This window comes from Carassius auratus, chromosome 2 (genome assembly GCF_003368295.1).
Source record: "Carassius auratus strain Wakin chromosome 2, ASM336829v1, whole genome shotgun sequence".
In the NCBI taxonomy this organism is placed as follows: Eukaryota; Metazoa; Chordata; class Actinopteri; order Cypriniformes; family Cyprinidae; genus Carassius; species Carassius auratus.
The window spans coordinates 14,565,891-14,590,923 of NC_039244.1; the positions used below are offsets into that span (position 1 = coordinate 14,565,891).

The 25,033-nt window shown below is 38.8% G+C and overlaps 1 protein-coding gene across 1 annotated transcript; it reads right to left on the reverse strand.

Moving 5' to 3' along the window:
• Positions 1–5,559: 5,559 nt before the first annotated feature.
• LOC113117044 (carbonic anhydrase-related protein) lies at positions 5,560–23,169 on the reverse strand. Its single transcript, XM_026285424.1, has 9 exons — positions 22,572–23,169; positions 21,538–21,729; positions 18,655–18,779; positions 17,963–18,058; positions 17,759–17,821; positions 17,621–17,669; positions 17,375–17,487; positions 14,743–14,914; positions 5,560–6,088 (listed from the first exon to the last, which is right to left on the reverse strand). The coding sequence occupies exons 1-8, from the start codon at positions 22,642–22,644 to the stop codon at positions 14,780–14,782; spliced, it is 846 nt and encodes a 281-aa protein (XP_026141209.1). The 5' UTR covers positions 22,645–23,169; the 3' UTR covers positions 5,560–6,088; positions 14,743–14,779.
• Between the last annotated feature and the right edge of the window lie 1,864 nt (positions 23,170–25,033).

A 25,033-nucleotide genomic window follows, 5' to 3' on the forward strand; every position in this document is an offset into this window, starting at 1 on the left:
ATCCATGTGCATATTGGGAGGAGAATGATAGAAATGTCAAATGGAATAATCCTTTGTCACTGATATTTCCCCCCTGACCGTGAAAGGTCATGGCAGATCACTCAGTTAGATGGCCTGTGGCCGGAAACCTTTCTATACTTTGCTCAAGCAGCTTATAGTCGCATACTCAGAGCTCCCCCTGCTGGTTCTTGAAAGCAGCTACAAGTGTGCCATCAGCCCTCTGGTGCTAAGAATCAAGTCAAACTGGACCAGAGGGAATTAATCTGTATTTATTTGAGAGAAAATAAAATCCCATGAAGCCAATGAAATCTTTTATCATCTTGCTTTAAGCCTATGTACACAGGTACATCATGCAATGAATGGGTTTTCTGTAGCATTTAAAGAAAACACATAACAAATTTTCATATCCGCCTTGCATTCACACTGATCTAATTATTCCAGGTTACACACTTCAGTCATTTCTGTTTCTGCATGAAAGCACAATTGTTTGATCAAAACAGGTTTGGGCAGATTCGGGACAGTGACATTCAGGGAGAAAGGCACTGTCTGATCCCTGCTCATGCATCTTCCTCTGTGTTCACAATCAGTGTGTTTACTTACAGGTATATGCCACATAAAAGAGCTGTTCATCTGACTGTTCATACACATGGTAACTGTACAGAAGCGTATTGAGAAGCTGTATGTTTATTTAAAGCATGTCTTTGTGAAGTGAGTGAAGACTAAATATACATAGGGATGGTCTAAGAGAGCAAAGTGGAAAGTGCACGTGTGTGGGCAATCGCTAGGGATGCACAACATATAAAGTACAGTAAAAGGTTATTATAGTTTACTAAAAACTAGTTCAAAATGTTAATAAAAACTATAAAAGTATCTCAATGATCTTAAAATAACCCTTGTACCATATAATTTACAGGCTAATATTATCTTAAAATGTATTGTTCTATCAAGCGCTTCATATTTGGAACCCCTATAAAGTTAGAACCATAATTAACTTTTTTGTCCTCTAAGAGTGTACATGGTAATTTCTCATATTTTTACAGTATATTAGTTTATATTAGTTATTGGCTGTTATTCGATATGTTTTTAAATGTATTTTTCGAGATTAAATATGTAATTTTACATGCTCATTTTCCCATATTTTTTTACATGTAGTTTGTCACCATCTCAAAAAATTTAATGTTAATTGTTATCTCTAACAAATGTCAAAATAAAAATCTGATTTTTACTGTGCATTTATGTATTGTGAAACCTAAATTAACTTGTTGAATTTAAATTGACTATTAAAATTACTATTTATTTTCTATTTATTTATACAAATATTGGTTTTATTATCATCATCATCATCATCATTATCGATCATAACATGAAAATAATTATCTTTACAATTTTAGTATGCATTTTTTAAAGAAAATATTTTTCCAGTATGGTGTATTTCAAATGCAATAGTGAATAAATTATGTATTAATGGATAACATTTTATGTGAGGGTTTGGATTTGGGCTATGGGAATAGAAAATCATTAGCTCAAGTATCATAATAGAAAATCGTGTGTTTGTGTGTGTGTGTGTGTGTGTGTGTGTGTGTGTGTGTGTGTGTGTGTGTGTGTGTGTGTGTGTGTGTGTACGCTTGTTGCTCATGTTTGTTGTTCCATTTTAGACTGATAGTATTTGTGACTGATTGTTATAATCTGCTTGTTTCAGGCCCAAGGGAGAGCTATTAAGATATTAACATCTGTATTTTGTTTATTTGTCATGCTATAATTTCCCTCTAATCAAGTCTTAATAACGACAAGAGGATTGATGAATTACTAGCTGTCTGATGGTTATTGTGCTAATCGTCTCGCTGATTACTGGTGTGAAACACTAGGCTGACTACCTCAATTAACCATTCACCATGATGTCAGAACATCGACTGTGTTTGAAGATGAAGCCCCTCTCGTGCACTTCACCCACAGCTCTATATGAGGAGCCAATTTAAGATTTGATCATTATATTTTCAGATTTCCAAAAGTGATCAATCTTTATACTGACCCCATGCTATCTTTGGGTCGTGAACCTCGCAATGCATTTAAATTGCGCTCATTTGTGTAATGCGTCTGATGAGATGTCAGTGATTTTGATGCGGTCATTTCTTTCACAGACAGCTGAGGGCGCTCCAGCGCCTTTCACTCGACATATTTTAAAATACAGCCGGTCACTATACGTTATTTGATATCAGCTATGATACATCTAATACAAGTGCATTATATAACCGTTACTACTGACAAAAATATAACTTATTTGGTCCAAAGTCCAAATATATGTCTTATAGGATTACAACTGTGACCCTAACAAAAATGGTGCAGTGATGGTACTGCAATATATACCATGATATTGAAATATTATGTTATTCATATGCCATTCATGACAATACTCTGCGTGTTACCATGGTACCATGGGGGGTTTTTTTTCTACTGGTGTGTCTTTTCACAATTACGTGCCTATTAAATGCAAACAAACAAGATTCTGACCTTTTTGTCATACACAGGTGTGTTCAGAAGACAAACAACTTCAGTGCTTCAATATACTAGTTTTGAGGCTTTGAAGCTGCTGGGTGGAGCTGCATGTGCTATAGTTGCTACGAGGGATGTTATAATTTCCTTGTGGACCAGTAGAATAGGTCATGCAATTACAATATAAACTCAGTGCTTCATGACAACACAGCATGCTAACATCATAATAATGGCAGATTGTTTTATTTTAGGCTAAAAAGGTCCAAAAAAAAAAAAAAAAGAACAGTCATGTTTTTGGGGTAGCGTTGTGTGTAGACTGATGTATGTTCAGTTGAAGCAAATATTCAGTAAGGTTTCCTTATATACCGAAGTGTCAGGGGCAGGTGGTCACTTGAAACATAATCGTCATGATCCAGTCATTGAACTTCCGTTAATTCACCACCAGAAGTCATCATCCACAACACAGACTCTCACACTACACCCTGGACTACATTTCCCATGCTCCATTGCACCAATCACATTCACCTGAAAACAATCACACACAGCACAATCATCAGACACGCTTTATAAACATTGGACTTCACACTGAGTATTGTTCTGCACATATTCTCCCCTAGTGATAGCTGCGATACCAAGCCATCCCATGTTTGTTTTCCTAGTCTTGTTTAGGTTCCTTGTCTCTGTTTCTAGTGTTCATTAGTTTTCATAGTCTTGTTTAAGTTTATAGTTTTCATAGTTTAGTCTTTCATAGTTTAGCCCTGTTACTCGTGTTTTGACCCTTTACCCTGGATTCTGGGATACCCCTTTTGCTTAGCCCTTTGGATATTGTCAGCTGATCGGAGACCCTTGTTGCCCTTGGATTATTCTTGTGTCTTGCCCATACCGTAGCTGTTTGCTCCTTTTTCGACCCTGTCTGTGTTTAGACCATGTCAAGGAATGAAAGCTTGCATCTCTGTCACTCCGTTACAATAATTTATGTTATTGTTAAACCAGAAATAATAATAAACTGAAAATTAGATATTGCCAATTAACTGTAATTCGTGTAGGATGAAGTAGTAAAATTACAAAACTACAACTAAAATGCCAATAAAAATATTTTTTGAAAAAATTATAACATTCAAATTAGCCTACTGCCCATAAAAAATATCCAGTCAGAAATGACAGTGAGAGTCTTACTGTAATGATCAGCAGTGCTTTCTATTGTAAATGTAAGGTTGTATATACTTACTCCTTATTACATGTCAATCATTATGATGATGACAAGGGGGTTTTCAAGGTACGCAATAGCAGTTATTTTCACCTGAACATGGTTTCCCACAAGCACAATAGCATCTGTGGCTTTAAAGGTTTAAAAATAATACGGCATACAGACACACATATCAGTCAATAAATCGTGTTTCCTTTTTTTTTTGCGAGACTATAAAGAGATGGGGAGCATTGCAAAATTGTAAAGCAAGATAATGAAAAACCAATATGTGGCGTGTCTCCACCGAAATTATCTGGGACAATTACCATGAACTTTTTTCCACATGAACTATTAAAGAATCTGTGTTAGATGAGGGAGGTGTGCAAAACGTGCAGGGCAGGTTTGAAAACAATGGTCTGAAGACGTAGTGTAGCCAGAAAAGAGACTCTGGGTGTGCATGTGAAAATCTGTGTGTGCCACATTTATTGTCAGATTACTGTGCAAAATTATTAACCATAACCATGCCCCACATAACCATAAAACTATATAAAAATATAGCTGCAAGTAGCAATTACAGGGCCAAGCACTCCACCGGCATATTTAGGAGCAAAGCATGGCATGAAGGACCGCACCAAATGCAACAGTGAGCAATTACTGCAATTTTAGGATGATTGTAATTGAAATGGCTAAAAAATACAATCTTTAGAAGCATGATTACTTGGCTTATCAAGTTTGACCAATTGGTGCGCTGTTATCAAATCAACTTGGTGTACTCTTTGTGACTTGTCAATGACACACACAAAGTTTGGTGTCGATATGCCAAAGCATTGCAGAGATACAGCCTCAAGTGTCATTTTGGCATGATGCCTCAAATTCATCACGGTGCTATGCGAAAACAGTTTTGTGTATTGATACATTATCCATATTGTTTTGTCAGCACAGTCTAGAGATCATCTGATTAAATTTTGGTGAAAATCGAACAAACACTTGATCAGGAGTTCGAAAAAGTAGGTTTTCAACATAAATCAAAATGGCGGACAGGAAGTTCAGTTACTCTGGCACATTAGGTACCTATGTTATCGGCATAAGCCAGGGAATATTTTGAGATCAGTTTTATTGCAATAGGCTGAAGCAATAAAATGTTCTTAGCACTTTAATAAGTGTAATTATAAACCGTAAGGTAAATCGAAAAATTGGAAATAATAAAAAAACTAAACCTTGTGATTTTGGGGTTCATTCGACTTGGCATTAGCCAAGGATTCAGAGGAAAAAAAGAATTTTCATTTTCTGGTTTACAGTTCAAAAGTTATTAGCATAAAAATATTGAAACTTTGGACAAGTGGCGGCGCTAGAGAGTTGAAGTTAGAGACTTCAAATTTGCAATAGTTAATGTTGGGACTGTCCTCTATCAGTGTGCCAAATTATACAACTTTCCCGCGACTGGTTCTATGGGCTGCCATAGACTTGCGGCGGAAGAAAAAAATTGAACCTTCAGTGATGGGCCCCTAATAATATAGCTACAAGCAGCAATACGGGGCCAAGCCCTGCAAGGCACAGCAAGCAAACCATTTGAGCAAATGTTGGATAATTTTGGACCAATTTTGAAGGAGGAGTTTTTTCCATAGCCAGGAGTGCAGGAGGAGTCACATCTGTTGATGTTGGGCCTGGGGAGGAAGAAACATCCTCATCAGGTGTAACGTTAGGCCTTGTGTCCGGCTGTCCATCAAGCTGGGGATTTTTGCTAAAAAAAAAAAAAAAAAAAAAAAGGGAGCTCTGCGACATATTGCTAGCTAGCAATGTGCAATCAAAAATTATCTGTTTATATGCAGTTCTGTTTATTAACCGCTAGAGCGTCAAAAGTTCCCTACCGCAGCTTTAATCAGTTCATTCAACAGCATGAATTTATTTTAGTGCTAGTATTTAAAAGCATTCAATGTACAGACATTTATATCTTCTGAAATTACTAAACTGATTCTGACCATATCAAATTACATCAAAATATCAGAAATAATCAAACATCAAACTGTATATGATATGTGCCTGCCTACATTATATGTCAGTCATGTATATTTTTATTGTGTAGTATTACATTCCCATAAAGCCACATTTATAAGACTACACACTTGCTATATATTGTTAAAGCATTAATATGCTCCTTCACTTTTTCTTATTCAACTGTAAGCTTATCACATGGCGCCTCTTCATGCTCACTGGCTTCCTCTTGTTTATATGAAATCCAGTATAATTGTGTTTTAAGTGCATGGTAAAAGCAGCTTTTGCACACATCACGGCCATACTCAGGGCGGTTAACTACAATACACTACCCAAGCAACTCTACAGGAAGCGATGAACTTTCACTTTAGCCAGGACATTTGTAGAGCCTTCATCTATAGTTCTTCATCATTATAATCTCTGAAAGATAAAAAAAGAGGTTTAAATATGCTACATGCATAGAAATATATTGTATATATTAGATACATATATGTATATATAGATAGATAGATAGTCTGATTATGATGTCCTTCTGAAGAGCTTGCTTTTACAATGAATGAGACACTTACTGAGCAAAACCAGTAGGCTGATTTATAACCAACAAAGGCACACAAAAAGTCCACGCACAGGAGGAAACCACAAATATACAAACATTGTACAGGATGTGTAATGCAAAAATAAACCAAAACATTCATAAATGCATATGTAGATTTAGCTGAATGTGAATTTTATTTATAGTCAAGAATTTTCTATTTTGAAAGTCCCTATTTATAAGCATAGAGTTTGATCTAAAGACGTGAAATTGAAATAAATGTAATGCTGTTATAGATTACAGAAGTATAGATTCTGGTCAGCAGTATCTATTTATGAATAACATGTTTGGAAAAAATATATATTATTTCTTCTTCTTCTTCTTCTTCTTCTAAGGGCTTTACCATTAATTTCCAACTGGGACTTTTTGATTTGAAATAGGAAGAGAATTAGGATCTGTGGACCCCCAATTCTCATGCCGACCAACAGATTGCTGTTTTGTGAGGCAGTCATGTGACCATTAGAGATCCATTACACATGAACAATATCTCACTGTGCTTCCATCAGCTTGTCATGCATGTGCTCTCTGTTACTTAGCACAGAGGAAGTAGTGTGTGAATATGAAGGTAATTTAATGCCAAAAAAAGATTTGCACATGCAGGGTAAGAGTTGTGTAAGTGAACATTAAACTGTATGCACAAATTAAATTTGTATGCGCAAGAGAAGCTTTGTAAAGGTGTAAATCATGTTTCAAGGGTAAGAAAAAATTATCTGAAGCATTTTACTGTTACTCATAAGTGTATTTCAAGTTTTGTGTAACTTCAGCTCCATGCTAGAGCAAAATAAATATTATCTGCATTCTTCTGACTTCCATTTTTCTGCACTTACGTTGCGTGATGAGTCAGCAGCCTCCCCCTAATTATCATCGGCACCCCGTCCTAAATCGCCGCCCTTCACCGGGCTCCCAACAGGAGTTTGTGTGTGAGAGAGGAGGGGCGCTGGATCTGCCAGGGCTGGCGGCGTGTGATGGGGCACACCTGATGTAAATGGAGCCTCATTACCGCCGCTGTTGAAAAGCCCAATGTGCCTCTCCTCGGGAGAACAGTCTCTTTTCTGTGCATGCACACTGGTGTCCTCGTGGGTCCAGGAAAGGTGCGTTGAGGGATTCCCGTGCCACCAGAGACGTGAGCTGCTGGACCCGTGGTCTGGACGAGAACCCCACACGTTTACACGGCCATCAGGCCAGGACGCCGGGCCACCCATCCCCGTCAAGCGCCGCAGCCACTCTGCCCCTTACCTGGACCCTTCCTCCATGAACACTGCCTGACCCACACTAACCTCGCAGCACAATGAGGACACCAGATCCCGTTTGTTTTGGGAACTCTTCCCCTTTGGACACTTTTTTTCGTTTAGTTTTATTCTGTTAATAAAAGCTTCACAGAGTCCTGAAGCCACACCCACTGTGTCTGTCGTTTGGTCCTCCCGCCACAGTTGTTTTCACTTAAAGACAGTCAAAAGCACTGCAAGCCTGTGAAGAGTGATTTGCAAGCGAAAACAACAGTTTAAAGAACTGCAAAGCGAATCGACTGCATAGAACCAATCTGTATATGTAAAAAAAAAACTGTTGCAAATGTCTAAATGACTTGTTGTGCACGTGGGGCAAAAGTTCCCAAAATAAACCAATATTTACAACTCTGTCTTTCTCTTCTCTGAGCTTACAATTTTGGCACGATTCTCTCACTGACTGAGTGTCACGCTGTCTAGTCTCTGTTTCCCTGGGTGTCCACTAGTGAGCTCACTTCCCCTTAGGCACTTCACCGTAGGCACTAGAATTCCTCTAGTCTGGTTCTGTCTTCACAGTAATTGCACTCCTGATAATTGCACAAGGTGCAGGAAATCTATTGTCATTAGCCTCCCTATACATTCCTGTCTTTTCCTGTTGTTTGTATGGAGTCCTTACCTTTCGTATTACCAGCTTTCTCGTCTTCCGAGATTTTCCCTTGCCTTTCTCGTCATCCGAGTTCCCGTTCCTTTCCTTCCTGTTCCCTCTTTTTGTTTTGTTTTTGTCTCACTATCTCCCTGTGTCTCTCTGGTGCACAATTCGTCACAGAAGGACTCCATCCAAAGAGATCCAGCGGTATGTCTTTTCATATTTCCTCCCCAGTCTCCGAGTGGGTGAGGAATGGGTTCGAGGGTTCTCGCCTTGTCGTGTTCCGTGGGACCAGGCTCAGGAGTGAGTGGTCGAGAGGAGGTCCGGCATCACTCTCCAATATGGCCCACTGGCGACCCTGATTTCGGTTGGGAACCGCCGTCTCACCATGGTGGACGGAGAGAGGAAAGGAGGCGCAAGTCTGCCGAGCCAGCGCAGCTGCACAAGATGGCCGCCAGTCCAGTGCCGCTGCACAAGATGGCCGCCAGCCCAGCGCCGCTGCGGAGAATGACCGCCGACCCAGCACCATTGCACAGAACCACGAGGCAAGATGGAAGACAGCCCAACACCACAGCACAAGATGGCTGCCAGCTCAGCACCACGAGGCAAGATGGCCGCCAGCTCAGCGCCAACGCCCAAGATGGCTGCCGAGATGTTTTTGGATTATTTCTTCATGCTGTCAAAGATCCTAGAGATTCCCAAGAGTGTTCACATCACGTCTGCTGAGCCAGCACCACAGTACAAGATGGCCACCAACCCAGCGCCACTGCACAAGATGGCCGCCAGCTCGGAGCCACTGCAGAGGATGGCAGCTACAGTGGGCTTTCCTGAGTTGAGTCAGGTTCCCATTGACTTTCCAGAGTTGAGTCAGGTTCCGGTTGACCTTCCAGAGTCGAGTCATATTCACGTTGACCCTCCAGAGTCGAGGCAGGTGCCCGTTGACTTTCCAGCGTTGAGTCAGATTCCGATTGACCCTCCAAAGTTGAGTCAGGTGCTCATGGACCCTCCAGAGTCGAGTCAGGTGCTCATGGACTTCCAGAGTCAGGGTTAGTCACCGTTGACCTTCCAGAGTCAGGGCTAGATCCTGTTGACCTTCCGGAGTCTAGTCAAATTCCAGATGACTATCCAGAGTCGAGTCAGGTTCCTGTTGACCATCCAGAGTCGAGTCAGGTGCTCATGGACCCTCCAGAGTCAGGGTTAGTCACCGTCGACCTCCCAGAGACAAGACTAGTTCCTGTTGACCTTCCAGAGTCAAGTCAGGTTCCGGTTGACCATCCAGAGTCGAGTCAGGTGATCGTGGACCCTCCAGAGTCAGGGTTAGTCACCGTTGATCTTCCAGAGTCAGGGCTAGTCGCCGTTGACCTTCCAGAATCAAGGCTAGTCACCGTTGACCTTCCAGAGTCAGGGCTAGTCACCATTGACCTTCCAGAGTCAGGGCTAGTCACCATTGACCTTCCAGAGTCAGGGCTAGTCACCATGGACTTTCCAGAGTCAAGGCTAGTCACCGTTGACCTTTCAGAGTCAAGTCACCGGTGATCTTCAAGGACAGGGTCGAGTCACTGGTGATCTTCAAGGACAGAGTCAAGTCACTGGTGATCAAGGACAGAGTCAAGTCACTGGTGATCTTCAAGGACAGAGTCAAGTCACTGGTGATCAAGGACAGAGTCAAGTCACTGGTGATCTTCAAGGACAGAGTCAAGTCACTGGTGATCAAGGACAGGGTCAAGTCACTGGTGATCTTCAAGGACAGAGTCAAGTCACTGGTGATCAAGGACAGAGTCAAGTCACTGGTGATCTTCAAGGACAGAGTCAAGTCACTGGTGATCAAGGACAGAGTCAAGTCACTGGTGATCTTCAAAGACATAGTCAAGTCACTGGTGATCAAGGACAGGGTCAAGTCACTGGTGATCTTCAAGGACAGAGTCAAGTCACTGGTGATCAAGGACAGAGTCAAGTCACTGGTGATCTTCAAGGACAGAGTCAAGTCACTGGTGATCTTCAAGGACAGAGTCAAGTCACCAGTGATCTTCATGAACAAAGGCAAGTCACCATTGATCTTCATGAACAACTGCAAGTCACCAATAATCTTCATGATCAGAGTCATGTCAGCACCGATCTTATGGAATCCAGTATAAACACAATGGGTCACCAGAGTTTCGTCACTTCTCTGTGGAACTACTCGAGTCTCTCTACGGCTGTGATGAACTACCAGAGTCTCTCCTTGCCTCTGCGGAACTTCCAGAGACTCATCATGTCTCGGTCGAACTCTCTGAGCACCCCACTGTTCCTGTTGTGGCCACGGAGGCTACCCCTAGCAGGTTCATGTTCTATGTTTCAGACTTACCCAACCAGGCTTGTCCTCCCGTTGGTCTGGCTGCACGGATGTGGTGGTTTTCTGCTCCGCCCTGGGGGCTTTCTGCCTCGACCACAAGGATGTGGTGGTCTTCTGCTTCACCCTGGGGGGCATCTGCTTCGACCACACGGATGTGGTGGTCTTCTGTTCTGCCCTGGGGGGCATCCGTCCCGACCACACGGAGGTCTTTCCCTGTTGTTTGTATGGAGTCCTTACCTTTCGTATTACCAGCTTTCTAGTCTTCCGAGATTGTCCCTTGCCTTTCTCGTCATCCGAGATCCCGTTCCTTTCCTTTCTGTTCCCTCTTTTTGTTTTGTTTGTTTTCTTTACTGCTTGTTTGGTTTTGACCCTGGCTTATGTTTGACCACGAATTGGATTACCCTGAATTGTTAATAAATACCTGCCATTGGATCTCACTATCTCCCTGTGTCTCTCTGGTGCACGGTTCGTCACACTGAGTTTTGCAAGCATGAGGGGAGGGCGGTTCCACCACCTTCTTGTAGCCAATCACATGAGGCTCTCACTGGCTGCATCCGAAAACTGAAAAATGCTGCCTTCGGAGGTCGCATTCCAAGGCAGAAAGGCATCAAGGCACGTCCGAAATCAATGTCAGCTTCATTTCCTGTCTCCAGAGATCCCTTCATCTGGCCAGTTTTTGAAGGCAGCATAGATGTATCCTTCGCTGCCTTTGATATCCCACAATCCTGTGCGTTCAATTCTGTGACAGTTAAGCCATAAAATAAACATGGCGTCTGAAAGTTGCGGTTGGTGGTCAGTTTGTGTGTAAATGCATGTTTCTGAATAACGTTTTCCACTTTTTATGTCATTTCTAGCGAGAAATTAACATTGCAGTAATGAAATATCCACTTAGTTATCACCAAAGCTCTCTATATTTTGCTGTAGATCATTAAACCATTACTCCGCCTCAAAAGCCTTTCCGAAATCCGTTTCATGAGGTGCCTTCGGGAAACGCTGCCTGCAAAGTCATTGCCTGATTAGACAGCAAGGCAGCAAGTCACCTGCCTAAGTTTTCGGATGCAGCCACTGACCCTCCATTTACTCTTATCTGATTGGTACAATACACACAATATGCCAAAACATTAATTTTCTATTATTTCCGGATTGTTCTGGCTACATATATAATAATAATAATAATAAAATTCTTTAAAATGTTGTCATTTAAGGGGATTTGACTAAATATTAATAAAATAGTTATTATCTCTAACTTATTGGGACTTTATTCACCATTTATCATCTGTAATACCATTTTGTTTAGCTGTATATACATATAAACATTGCTGTGTGTTCCCTAGTGGCTGGGAAAGTTGGATTCCCACATAATTAGTTACTTTAATTTGGATATATATTTAGACATCATTAAAGACTTATTTAATCAAGGTTTTTTTATTTTATTATATTTGAAGTGTAGGTTTTCCGTTAGTCAACACCAACACACAATTAAGTATGAACACATGGGAGTCTAGAATAATGGTACACAACTTAAAGTATCATGTTTTAATTAAGTTATTGTGTATTTATTTTTAATGTAGTCTGTGTGTACATTAAAGGTACCATTCTGGCAGAGAGAATGATCCGGAACAAATTGAAGATTAATGTTTTGACAGATTATGTGTTTATTGAGCCTACTGGATAAGAGTAAATGGAGAGTCAGTGAGAGCCTCATGTGATTGGCTACAAGAAGATGGTGGACACGCCCTCCCCCTCATGCTTGCAAAACTTTTAAGCTCAGAGAAAGATGGAGCTGTAAATATTGGTTTATTTCAAGAACGTTTTGCCCCACGTGCACAACACGTCATTTAAAAATTAGCAACATTTAATTTTTTTACACATTCAGATTGGTTCTATGCAGTTAATTAGTTTTGCAGTTCTTTAAATTGGTGTTTTCACTTGCAAATCCCTGTTCCCAGGCTTGCAGTGCTTTTGACCATATTTTAGTGAAAACAACATGCCAAAAGTGTATGCTTTCACAAAACTTGAATTACACTTATAAGTAACAGTAAAATGCAGCAAATTTTTTCATTTTTTTCTTACGCTTGAAAAACGATTTACACCTTTAGAAAGTTTATCTTGCGCATGCAAATTTAATTTACACTTCCAGTTTTATGTACACTACCACAACTCTTACCCTGCTTATCCAAATCTTTTTGGCATTAAATTACCTTCATATGTGTGTGTGTGTGTGTGTGTGTGTGTGTGTGTGTGTGTGTGTGTGTGTGTGTGTGTGTGTGTGCATGTGTGCGTGCGTATGTGAGAGAGAGAGAGAAGGAGAGAGAGAGATGGGGGAGATATTTAAAGACAGAGGAAAGAGCGATGGAAAAATGTGTGAAGGTATAAATATGTATGTGAGGCTAAAAAAAACAACAACAAAAAAACCACCTTAGCAGAAGAGAAAGCGGTCTTAACATTACTAATTTGCCAAATAATACAGAGGAAACCAAATACTATCAGTGAAGACACTTATAATTGCCTAATCTGTTGACTGACATCAGTTTTACTGGTTAGTACTGATTCAGCTCATCTACATCCTGACTTCAGTCTGATTTACTGACAGTTCATGACCATGCTTGAAGATGATTGCAACAAACTTGACCTAGTTGGGTATCTTTTATATAAAATGTAGGAAGTGGTAAATGACTTTTACTCTTTGTTTGAAGGGTTTTTGTCTATTGTGGTGTAAATACAAGCTCATGGCTTGTATGAGTCAGTTATATGAATCACATATGAGGTGAATGACATCATCATCACCTCAAACAAACATAGAGGAAATGCTAACCTGTGCTAAACGGAAGAAGAGTGCTTGAGTAGCTTTTCTAAAGTCTATTACTCAGCACTGCAAGTTACATGATAAAGCATTTAGTTCACCCCCAAAAATAATACATTTGTGAAAATGTACAAATTCTCAGGTCATTTATATCAGAACAGATTCAGAGAAATTTAACATTACATCAGTTACTCACCAATGGATCCTATGCAGTAAATGGGTGCCATCAGAATGAGAGTCCAAACAGCTGATAAAAGCATCACAATAATCCACATGATTCCAGTCCATCAATTAATGTCTTGTGAAGTGAAAAAGTTGCATGTCTGTATTAAACAAATCGATCATTAGGATCAGTTATACTTTATTTAGAGTCCACTTTAGACATTCTACTAACTATAACTTTGTAACTACATGTCAGTTAATTCTCATTAATTTGCAACTACATGTCTACTAACTCTCAGAGAAGACTGTTAGGCTAGGGGTAGGTTTAGGGTTATTATAAGTTGACAAAGAAAGTGTTAGAAGATATTTAGGAAGAAAGTCTACTAATACGCTACTAACTGCTAGTTGACATGTAGTTGCAAAGTTACTTACTCGTAGTAGAAAGTCTAAAGTGGACTATCAAAATAAAGTGTTACCTTAGGATCCTTTTAACTTCAAACTGTTGCTTTTGGCTAAAATATAAGTCCTCTGTCCGTAATATTGCATTCTCCAGTCATCTCATCTGATTCAGTCAATCATTTAAAATCACAAGATGTTAATCGATTATTGGATTATAATGGATTATTGTAATGCTTTTATCCATTGTTCAAGCCTGAGGGTGAGTTCATGTTTAGCACATTTTTATGTTGTGGTGAACTATTCCTTTAAAACTATTCCTTTCTGTTTTTTAAAAGAAGTTTAGTATATAAACAGTAGTAGTGCCAAAGTAATACTTTAGCATACATCAGTAGTCTTTTAGTTGCACTGCATCATCATGGTCTAAATTAGTCTGCTCAAAGTCTCATTTCATTATGAGTAATGTGCAGGCAGAGCCGGCCCCTTGAGAGCTCTAGAAATGGACAAAGCCATAGACAATGCTGCAGCTAGCCCTAGATCAAGGAAGTGGGTTACTCTATTACTCTAACCTTTGCAGCACTCTATTGTATAGTGATGCTGATACTGCAAAGAGAACTTGGCCTGTTTCCATTAAGCTACTGGACACTAAGCAGGAGCTTTTGTATGGTTATTGGTCAGAATAATGGTCACATGGAGATGGATAATTTTGGAAGCGCCAACAGTTTTGTATTTGGAAAATGCAGGTGGGCTCTTGTTGCAACACAGACAATGAGACACTTAATCAGTTAATGTGAAGAGCCTAATCTAACTCCTCCTTTACAATAGCAGCCAAAGCCATACATAATCCATCACATTATGATCAAATTAGGGCACTCCTCTTGAATAAACTAAGAACAGAATACAATCTCCTGAAAATGTACCTATGGCAGATTAAAAATGGATTCTGCAGTGGGGGCTTTACTGGAAGGCTGCCCTGACCACCCTGTCGCTCAGGGGCTGGGTGGGCCTGAAGTTGTCCCCCAGCATCCCATCGTTGCCTTCTAGAAGCTCTGCTCCTTTAATATGGGACCTGAGACGACGAAATTCCTCAATCTGGGGCAGAGAAAAGTGTTGAATGTTAGTTGAAAGAATGCCAGCATTCACCCGTGTACTGTCTGACCTCATGTTACTATACAGCAGTGGGTGAGATAAAATTTACTCTTTCCACAGACAGCATTGATGCCTGAATTCAGAAAATGTCCTGACTACAAATAATTTATTACATTTACTTTGCATAAGTGTGTATTTATTTATTTTTTTGGAACAAATATGAATTAAATTCAAGTAAATGAATAAATTAATCATTAATAATGAATTGTATAACTAGTATATTCAACCTTGTTTACTAGATACATACAGTAGACTCACACAGTACCTCAACCTCAACTGCTTGATTGATTTACCACAGGAAAATGTTCATTGTTACCTAACAATATTTGCTAATAATTGCTACTCTATATAAATTTATACAAACATTTCCTTAATTTTTCCTTAAAAAATACATTTCCTTGCAAAATGTAACTATGTTATCACCTAGCTCTTATGTCCAACATTATTCGCATTATTCACATTATACAGTGTAGACTAAAAATATAAAAGCGATATATAGCAAATCTCAACTGCTTGATTGCTTGTATTGTTGCAAAATGTAAACTATATGTTCGACAAGCCTTAATTTGCTAAATGTGACTATGAGACAAAAAGTTATTAAGATATTATAAACATTAACATTTTGTCTCTCTGTGAAGCTGCTTTGAAACTATGTGTTTTGTGAAAAGCGATATATAAATAGATTTGACTTGACTTAACAAACAGGGCAGAAAAATGGAAGCAACTCCATTCTTTTACTTACTCGTGGGTGAGTGTTGAATTTGGACCCTAGGTGTGAGCTTTTTTGGAAACACGATGAAGCAAGAGTATTTTCTTGTCTATTTTTTCCTCTTTTTCACTATTATTTTTATCCATTGTAAATTCTTATTATAATAGCCTGAAGTATTTATTTGAAGTCATAACATAAGCCGGGTCATATACACTGTACAAGTATGAAATAGGGATAACATATCAGTGTTGCATTTCGACTTAATCCAAAAAGGAAACAATTTATATCAAAATGTTTATTATAGTCATCAAACACAGACAAGACCCTGACCTGCTTTCATGTTTGACCTCATAATCAATATATGACTGGCCTTTACTTGAAAGTACCCCTGCTCTGCCAGTCATTGAGATCAAAGATAAAGCAGTTACAGACAAACAGCATATATTGTTATTTAACTTATGATAACGTATATCACTGTGGAAAACCGCAGTCTGTTCAAGTCACGTCAAGGTTTTTTCCGATTTGTATGTATTCATATATTTATTAGTGTGTTGAGAGATGACGAGCAATCAATAAACAACCTGTAGACTTGTTTAAGGTATTTAACTGAAATAATTATTTTGCAAAAAAAAGGCAAACTACTATTTCTCATGGAATATGGGTGTGATGAGTGGGGCAGGGCCGAGAGATGTGGGAACGAGCGAGGCCGGTGGAGTGATTGGGAAATCCGCGACACCTGCGCCCCACCGCCGGTCTTGAGTCCCACAGAGGAGATGGAAGGATATAAAACTGGAGCGACGATAGTGAAGGACGAGAGAGGACCAGGCCTGGGCAATTATTTTATGTTTTGCTTTTTATTTATGCGCACCAGTCGTCCGTGAGGGGCTGGTGAGCTGTTCTGTGTTTATTTTTGTCATTGAAGTCTTTATTTGATTGTTCCCGCCTCCTTCTCGCCGATGATTAGGAAGGTGAATTTATCGTTACAATGAGTTTTACTTTACGATGCCAAAAATTACATAGAAAAACAAAAAGCTCAAAGTAAATGGAGTACACATTTTGACTATAATATAATATAATCAGTAATTAATATTTCTAATATTATTAATATTTTGACATTGGCTCTCCCTTGTATTTGTTTGTGCATTCATCAATAAGCAGGTTTCTATGCATTATCATAGATAAGAGGACTGAAAGGCAGAGTATATACAAAAGTTTTACACTATACAGCTGCTGTGTTTGGATGCTGTCTGAATAAAGGGCAAAGATAGCAATTTTAGGTCAGGCCCTTTTTGCCACTACTTGTCACGTTTATGAACTTTCTGTTTCCTTTTTTAATCTTCTTCCTCCTAGTTTTGGTTAACTGATTCTTCCCACCTGTTTCCAGTCCCCTCATCACCTTCTCATTGTTTAAATACCCGTTCTGTTGAGTTCTCCCTGGTCCGTGATTGTTGATGTGTTTGTATGTAGACTTGTTAAAGTATTGTAACCTTACCTGAATGTGCATCTGTATGTTAATGCTAAATGTTATCTAGTATATTGTCTGAATTCTCCCTTCGTCATCAGTAAACTCCTTATTTGTTCCTGATCCTCCTCTTGCACTTTGTTTTACATTTAGCACTACTATATTTGACTAGACTATATTATACACGTACCTGAGTAATAATATTATTTAACAATAGTTGTTGATGTGTTACCTGCATCTGAGAGATGGTAAGGGGGTAACGGTAAAGAATCCAGGTGACGTTCTCACTGCAGGGCGGAGTAGTTAAAGAGCCCTCATACACCCAGTAATCTCTTAAGAGAGGATCTGAGGAGGTAGACAAACCAACTGGTGACCTTAACCTTTAACTAGCATACACCAAGATATAGTTGTGGGTAAAAATAAAATATCAAAACCAATATCAGTTTATTCGCTTATGAATTCAAAATAAATGATTTACCAGGCAGTAATGTGTTGGGGTTAAAACATGGAATTATTTTTGTCTTTCCCTGTACACATAAAAAAAGGATTTTAGGTCAAGAAGCGTATGAGTCATATTTTTGGCTATAGTATGAAGTGGGCCAGCTCTTCTACTTACCTTATACTGCAAGTCCTGCAGGACGTCTGTGATGGCCTTCAGCCCAAGATGTTCCTTCCCAATCTGCATAGAACAAATAAGAGAAAAATCAGCCTTTCTCTTGAAAGGTTTTCCATATTTACACCACTGATACAATGTTTATTTACATAACCCTATTGGGTGCTTTGTATCTGTCATGACCTTCAATATGTGAGCAAGTGATACCTGCACAAATAGGGCGATGATGAGAATGCCCCTTTTCTTGCCCATGGCCTCCTCCACGCTGTTGAATAATGTAGCGTTCCAGTGGATTAGATGAAGCTGTGAGAGATATTTATTACTAACTGAGCGATCTGCAATAAACTGAAATTAACATATACAAAGTATGCCAAATCATAAAGTTGATGATACTTTAATGCCAATTCCGTGTTCGGGATGGTTTGACTCGCAATTGTGCCAACGACTTGAGAAAACGCGATATGGTAAAGAGGTTGACAAACATGGTAACATGTTGAGAATGGGTCCTTATCTTTCTCCTTGTGTACAGAAGACCAGGAGCAGGGAGCAGGTGTCAGAAACAGGTGACATGAATAGATCACTTGATGATAAATCTCTCACTTGAGCATGTGGTATTGCTGTTTTTGACATGGATTGATGTCCCAGTTTATTGGTTTGTACCTAAAAAGGATTCCTTCCTTATGAATAAAACAGATATAGCTTCTGACATGCTGGTGTTACCTGCATGGCTTGTGCAGTTTGAATATTGTGAGCTGTTAATTTTGGCCCTAAAATAAATATGTGCGGTGTGAAGCAGGCTTGTTTTAGTCTGTCCCTCAAACATCAGAAAGGATGAGAAAAGTGAGAGGATCAACAAGATCCAATGCTGATACGGACAAATACGGCGCAGTGACACTGACCTCCATAGGAAAAGCCTTGAAGTTGACAGTGTGTTCAGATCCTCTCTGGTTTTCTCTCCCCCAGTGGAAACGCACCTCGCTCAGTTCATACTCATGGTCACTAGGAAGCGGGCCCCCAGTCACAACTGAGACAAAGGTCACAGGAAAGAGAACAGGATGAAATTACATAAAGCAAGCTTAATGTGCATAAGTAGTATATATAGGTTTCTCACCGAGAGTAGATTTATGTCATTTAACCTCACTGTGACCAAGGAAAGCAAAGCATCTTGTGATGCCACTTTTGTGATCTTTGTTAAAGAGATTCAGTCCAAAATTCATTCTTTTTTTTATCACCCTCATGTTCCAAATAGAGGGTAACCACTAAATCGATAAATCCAAGTCAGATATTATGCCTGATATTTGCCTTTTCCAGTATTTGTAAAAACTACTATAATAAGATTACATTATCAAGAAGTTGCTAACATATAAATCTGATATTTTTTACATGAAAAAAATAATTATGTAACTCATTACCTGTCAAACTTAAAAATCACCAAAATAAAGACCATAAATCTAGTCCATCTGGCCTGTGTTTGTTATATAATTGAGATACAGTTTTTGTTAATATTTTGAATTAGATCTAAATTTACTAATTTTGTGGTTTTTTAGTCACGGGAAGAAGCAGACGGGAACCGGTAAACATTCAAATAAAACTTTAAGAACAAAATAAACATGAAACAGCGCGACAGCCCCTCACAGATGAATGTCACGCACAAACTGAACCAAAACACAAAATAAAATCCAGGGCTGGTCCTCTCTCGTCCTTCACTGTCGTTACTCCTCCTTTTATCCTTCTGTAGCTCCTCCGTGGGACTCGAGGGTTGCAAATGATATGGTGTGAACAAATATTTAAAGGCCCCGTTCTTCGTGATCCCATGTTTTAAACTTTAGTTAGTGTGTAATGTTGTTGTTAGAGTATAAATAATATCTGTAAAATTCTAAAGCTCAAAGTTCAATGCCAAGCAAGATATTTTATTTAACAGAATTCTGCAAAAAAAAAAAAAAAAAAAAAAAAAACCCGACCCGTTTGGACTAGATCCCTCTAGTTCCTGCAGTACTGACGTCACTAAAACAGTTTTTTGACTAACCTCCGCCCACATGAATACACAAGAAGGGGGCGTTGCCTTGTTGCGTTCGCACGGAGAAGAGGAAGAGTTGCGTTTGTGTTTGTCACCATGTCGTTGAAAAGCTGTTATTTTCATCTCTGAGTCCAATCATCTTTGTTTGGCCTTCCCAGGTACGCTGTACTTGGAGATTAATGGTTACAATTTATGTTTAACTCGGTTAAAAAAATTATAATTATATAATTACGAAAATTATAATCCACATGCAAAACTATGTGCAGCTCATTTTGCTGAGGACAGCTTGCTGAGAATCTTCCTCAATCTCAATCAGTTTAATGCCGGATTCGCACAAAGATTATTCTTGAAAGATGGATCAGTTCCCTCTTTGTCTGGAGAAGGCATTGTTTATGGACCACAACCGGTAAGTGTATTTTATTATTTAAGTTGGTGCGTTTAACAGTTTATGTAACTTATTTCACAAAGGGTAATGCTGTTTAGCTTTGTTAACTAGATGTTAAGGCTGTGCAAAAAAATCGAATGCGATTTTCATGCGCATCTCGTCAGTAAAAACACTCCTGTGATTAGAACTCCATCTCCAGCACGTGCGTTCAGATCAGGATTGCCAGTTTTTCAAAAAAATCCTGCCAACTTGCTTCTCAAAACTAGCCCAATCGCGTTTCCAGGAGGGCGGCCTGCGCTCAGCTGGTGTCGAATCACAACACCGGAACCACTGGCCCAATCAGAACTCGTTACGTATTTCTGAAGGAGGGACTTTATAGAACAAGGAAGACATCAGCCTGTTTTTATGACAGTGAAAAAAGCTGTATACAGATTGGTGAATTGTGTGAAAAATACTGTGTTTTTTTACACTCGAAAGGCCCATGAGGCCACTTTACCGACATTTTAAATAACCAATCACAGTTCATTTCATTTATCATCACGTATTGAGGCGTAGAAATGTCACTGTAATAACAGACCAGTGTGTAAAACTCTCAGACATATTTTAAAGATTCTATGCTGCGAAGTTTAAATATTTAACATACTCTTAAAAATCCAGCGTTTAGCTGATCCGGCTTTCTTCTTTTGTAAGGAGGTTTGGTGCCACTGCATCTTTGTTTCCAGGTGGAACGTTAAAGAACGCGACACACACGTCTCCCAGAAATCCTGTAGAAGTCAACCAATCTGATGACAACTTCGACACTCCTGAAGTGTTTCCACTTTTGTGTCCCAAATGCATCAGACATTTAGCCAACAGTCTGTGGGCATGTCATCTGAGGCTGAGACTAGCCCTGGGTTGTTTTATTGTAGGGAAGGGGAGGGTGTGTAAAGTTTCAGCTATCTGTGAGATTGACACAGCCACTAACCCAACAGCTGTAATACTAAAACTACCCAGCACTGGAAAAAACACACCCAACATATGACCCAACTGGCTCACTCAACCCAGCAGTTGGGTAGAAAAAATAGCCCAGCATTTTTAGATTGTAGCAATCATCCACTGATAACATTAACTCCCGGTCCAATGGTAGAATAAAAATTTTGAATTTAGGCAAAGGACACTAAAAAGCAAGAATCGCAGGGAGTTCTTTTATTATTTTATGTTACTTTTAGTTGTTTTTCTGTCCTTTTTGGAACTTAAAAATTGTAAAAATTGTCAAGAAAATATTGGCAAAATTTTTGAATGACATGTTGGTAAACAAGGCAGAAAGAAAAAAAAAAGGCTGAATTTTCATTTTTAGTGAACTATTTCTTTACATTCAAACATGGAGAGAGCATGTTATACCTGATTTGGACTTGAGCATGATCCTCACAGTGTGACCGTCATTAATGACTTCACAGTCCCTGCAAACAACATAGTTGGGATTAAGCCCCACCTCCAGGAGCCGCGGGTCATAGCAGGCCTCCCTAGAGTTAAGGTTTATGGGGGACTGGTACTCTCCATTTGCCTCAGGAAACAGAAGACCCCATTCAACACCTGGATTTGTTCAAAAAAGACAAAAATAGATTCAGTCGACCTTATAATGATTGATAACATTTTATTCTAATGCGGTTATCAAAGCATACTTGTCTTGCTTTTGAGTGGATAACACTGTCCTTGTTCATGACCCACTGATCAACCTTGAAACTTTTGCAACAGTCAAACTTTTGCACCATGATACTTTGTGTCAGTGTGTTGTGCACAGACATAAAATATTTGGCCATCACAGAAAATAAACGTTTTTGTCCCAATGTTGAAACTATATAAAGTCTGTAGAATTCTCAAAGTCATTACTGAGGGGTCCAACAGGAATAGCAGACACGGGGGATACAGGATGTACAATTTTTTTCCCCTCTACTGCTTTTCAACTCACCCTGTCTATTAATCACTCCTCTCTCTCTCTCTCTCTTTTTTTACTAATCACTATGCATATATTTTAATCTAAAATCTCACTAGTAAAAAAAACATTATATTATAGATGAATGCTGATAGACATAAATGACTGAACAATCTTGGTTTAAATAGAATTTTAAATGACTTTTTCTCTCTGCTTTTTTCCACGTAATAAACATGCATTATTCAATTATGCTTCAAATACTTATTTTTATTTATGCATTCATTTAATGAACACGCTTTACAAGGTAAAAATAAATAGAGTGCTGGTCAAAAAGGGTTATGAAGTGGTCATTATTGACCACAAATAGCACAGCTAATTCTTTCTGTGTATTTAAAGAATCAGATGTTGTTTTTATAGTAATTCCTGATCATGGGTGTGACAGTAAAGTTTCATGTTTCACAAAGACTAGAATTAGCCAGTGATTTTCTCATCGAGTCCTTACCTTCTTCATAGCCCCAGTTCAGCTCATCTTTGCCAAGGTAGTTATCGGTCTCCTCAATAACATTATCTGCCATGGCCACTGAATTACAGCTTTCAGAACAACTTATGTTATGTCCTTGCAAATGAAAAAAAAAAAAAAAAGTTTTTTTCTGACCCTGTTTTCAGGGTGAATTCTTCCTCGTCGTTTGCTCACTTCTCACCCATAAAACATGAAGAAAGTGGTCTATAACACGTAAGTGGAGGTGACTGAACTCAGTAGCTTCAAAGACACAATGTCCACTCTGAGACTGCAGCAACACAAACCAGTCGTCATTCCATTGAAGATGATGAGGAGTATTCTTCTGTTCTCTTTTAAGAAAGTTGTCCTTTCTGTACCAACCCAAAGTAAGTTCACAAACTCACTCTATTAGCTACTATAGCCCACACGGTTCACCCACAACCCATCTGACTGGCTGCGTGCAGTGACTCTTAAGCCTCTGATGTAGCACCATAGAAACAGCTCAGCAGTCTGGCCTGGTTTACAGTCAGGCCACGGGGAAGCACAGTGCACACTGGCAGGAATGCAGGAGCGATGTTGCTCTTGGAGAGTTCGTCCCACAAAGAAGGAAATGGGTGTGGTTAAAAAAAACACCTACAAGGGGGAGGGTGAAGAAGGAGAGACTGAAGAAAGGGAAGGTCTGTTATCGTTTGATATACACATTACTGATGGTGTTTTTAAGGTAAGGAGGAGAGGAGCCCATACAGTGTTTTCCCCTGGCTGTTGGCTATTATTCAAGCATGTTATTTCCTGTTAACTGGTGAATCAAACAGCTCTAACAACTTTAAATCAGAAGTTTGCAGGAGACCTTGTTGTTTGTCAGCACAGTCAAATCTTATCTCCGTTTAACAATGCTTAACATTATTTTATCAACTGGACAACAGTAGCTTATGCTATCAATAACAGTTTGATCTTTCCATTAGATGAATGTATGAAAGTCTCTGAATGCACTAATTGACCCAGATAAAAATAAAAACTTGTAACAATTGGAGGATGTGAACACTATGGCACATTGCCTTGAATTATATACTAAGCAACTACTTTGACCCTAATTTTCTCAAATTAAAAGCAGCACATTACACAAAAGTGCAATCACTACCTAATTAATTATAAGTAGGTCGTTTTACTCCCCAAAGCTCTGGGACTAGAACAGGGTTGTCATGTGATCTCAGCATCCTATATATTAAATCTAGATTTTATCAGATATTTTGGGAAATCCGAATTAGCAAGCATCACAACAAGCATTTTTACCTGGGAAGTGTGTCTTGTATAGTGTTTGAGGAATTTGAATACTTTGAATTATTATTTCAGTGTTTTTGCGCAGGTTCAAAAGATTGCAGCACTGTCCTCTAGTGGACATTATAAGACATCTCAATATCCTCAGAGAAAAAGAATGCACCTGGTTTGGTACAAAAAAGCAATGATTAATAGAACAATGTGTTCATTTCTGACTCACCTTTGACCTTGCTTATGAAGCTTGTGGGTGCAAACAAATTTACAATAAATAAATAAATAATGTATAAGATATCAGTGCAGGATGACCATCAGGCCTGACCTTATTTGCTAGAAATATTGAATCAGTGAGTTGTTAATTGGATTTTAACTCCAAACTGTTGCTTCCAGCTAAAATATGAGTCCTCTATCCATAATATTGCTTCCTCCAGTGAAAAAAGTTATTTTATCTGACTCTGAGGAGAGAAATATGCACCCATTCACAACAGAGGATCCATTGGTGAGCAAGAGATGTAATTCTAAATTTCTCCAAATCTTTCTTGATAAAGAAAACTCATCTACATCTACGATGGCCTCAGCTTGATTAAAATTAAATTTTTAAATTTTGGAGTGAACTATTCCTTTAAGACCAAATGTGAATTAAGTCAATTACATGGTACATAAATCTATACAGTAATTTTTACAACAAAAATTACAGTTCAATTATTTGCATCTGTATACTAAAATCATTTAAATAGGATAAAATTAGGACAATAAAGAAATCCTAAATTATGGTGAATGTGAAGTATTAAGTACTGTTGTGTTAGTGATAAAAATTATTCTAGAGACCACACTTTCACAATATATATTGTGTTTGTACTTTTTCTTTTTGAAGAATATTCTTTGCTTGTGTCTGAAAATTATTAATTCTAAGAACAAATGCAAATGCTTTGTAGTAAGCTATAACATGAAATTCTATCTTGTTTCAGATTTTACACTTTCTTTTGATATATATTATTAAATTAATGAAATGTACTTCACCACAAATCCAAAAAGTCAAAACAGAAGCATCTTCTCATTGCCTGTTTATTTTTCAGGATTCATAAACCTATTAGTATTTTAAATGTGTTTTATTATTTATTTACACAGCCTGGTACTATGTTTTCATGGGTGGACCCCCTCTCCACCAGACTCAAAGGGTAGGCTATAGTAGA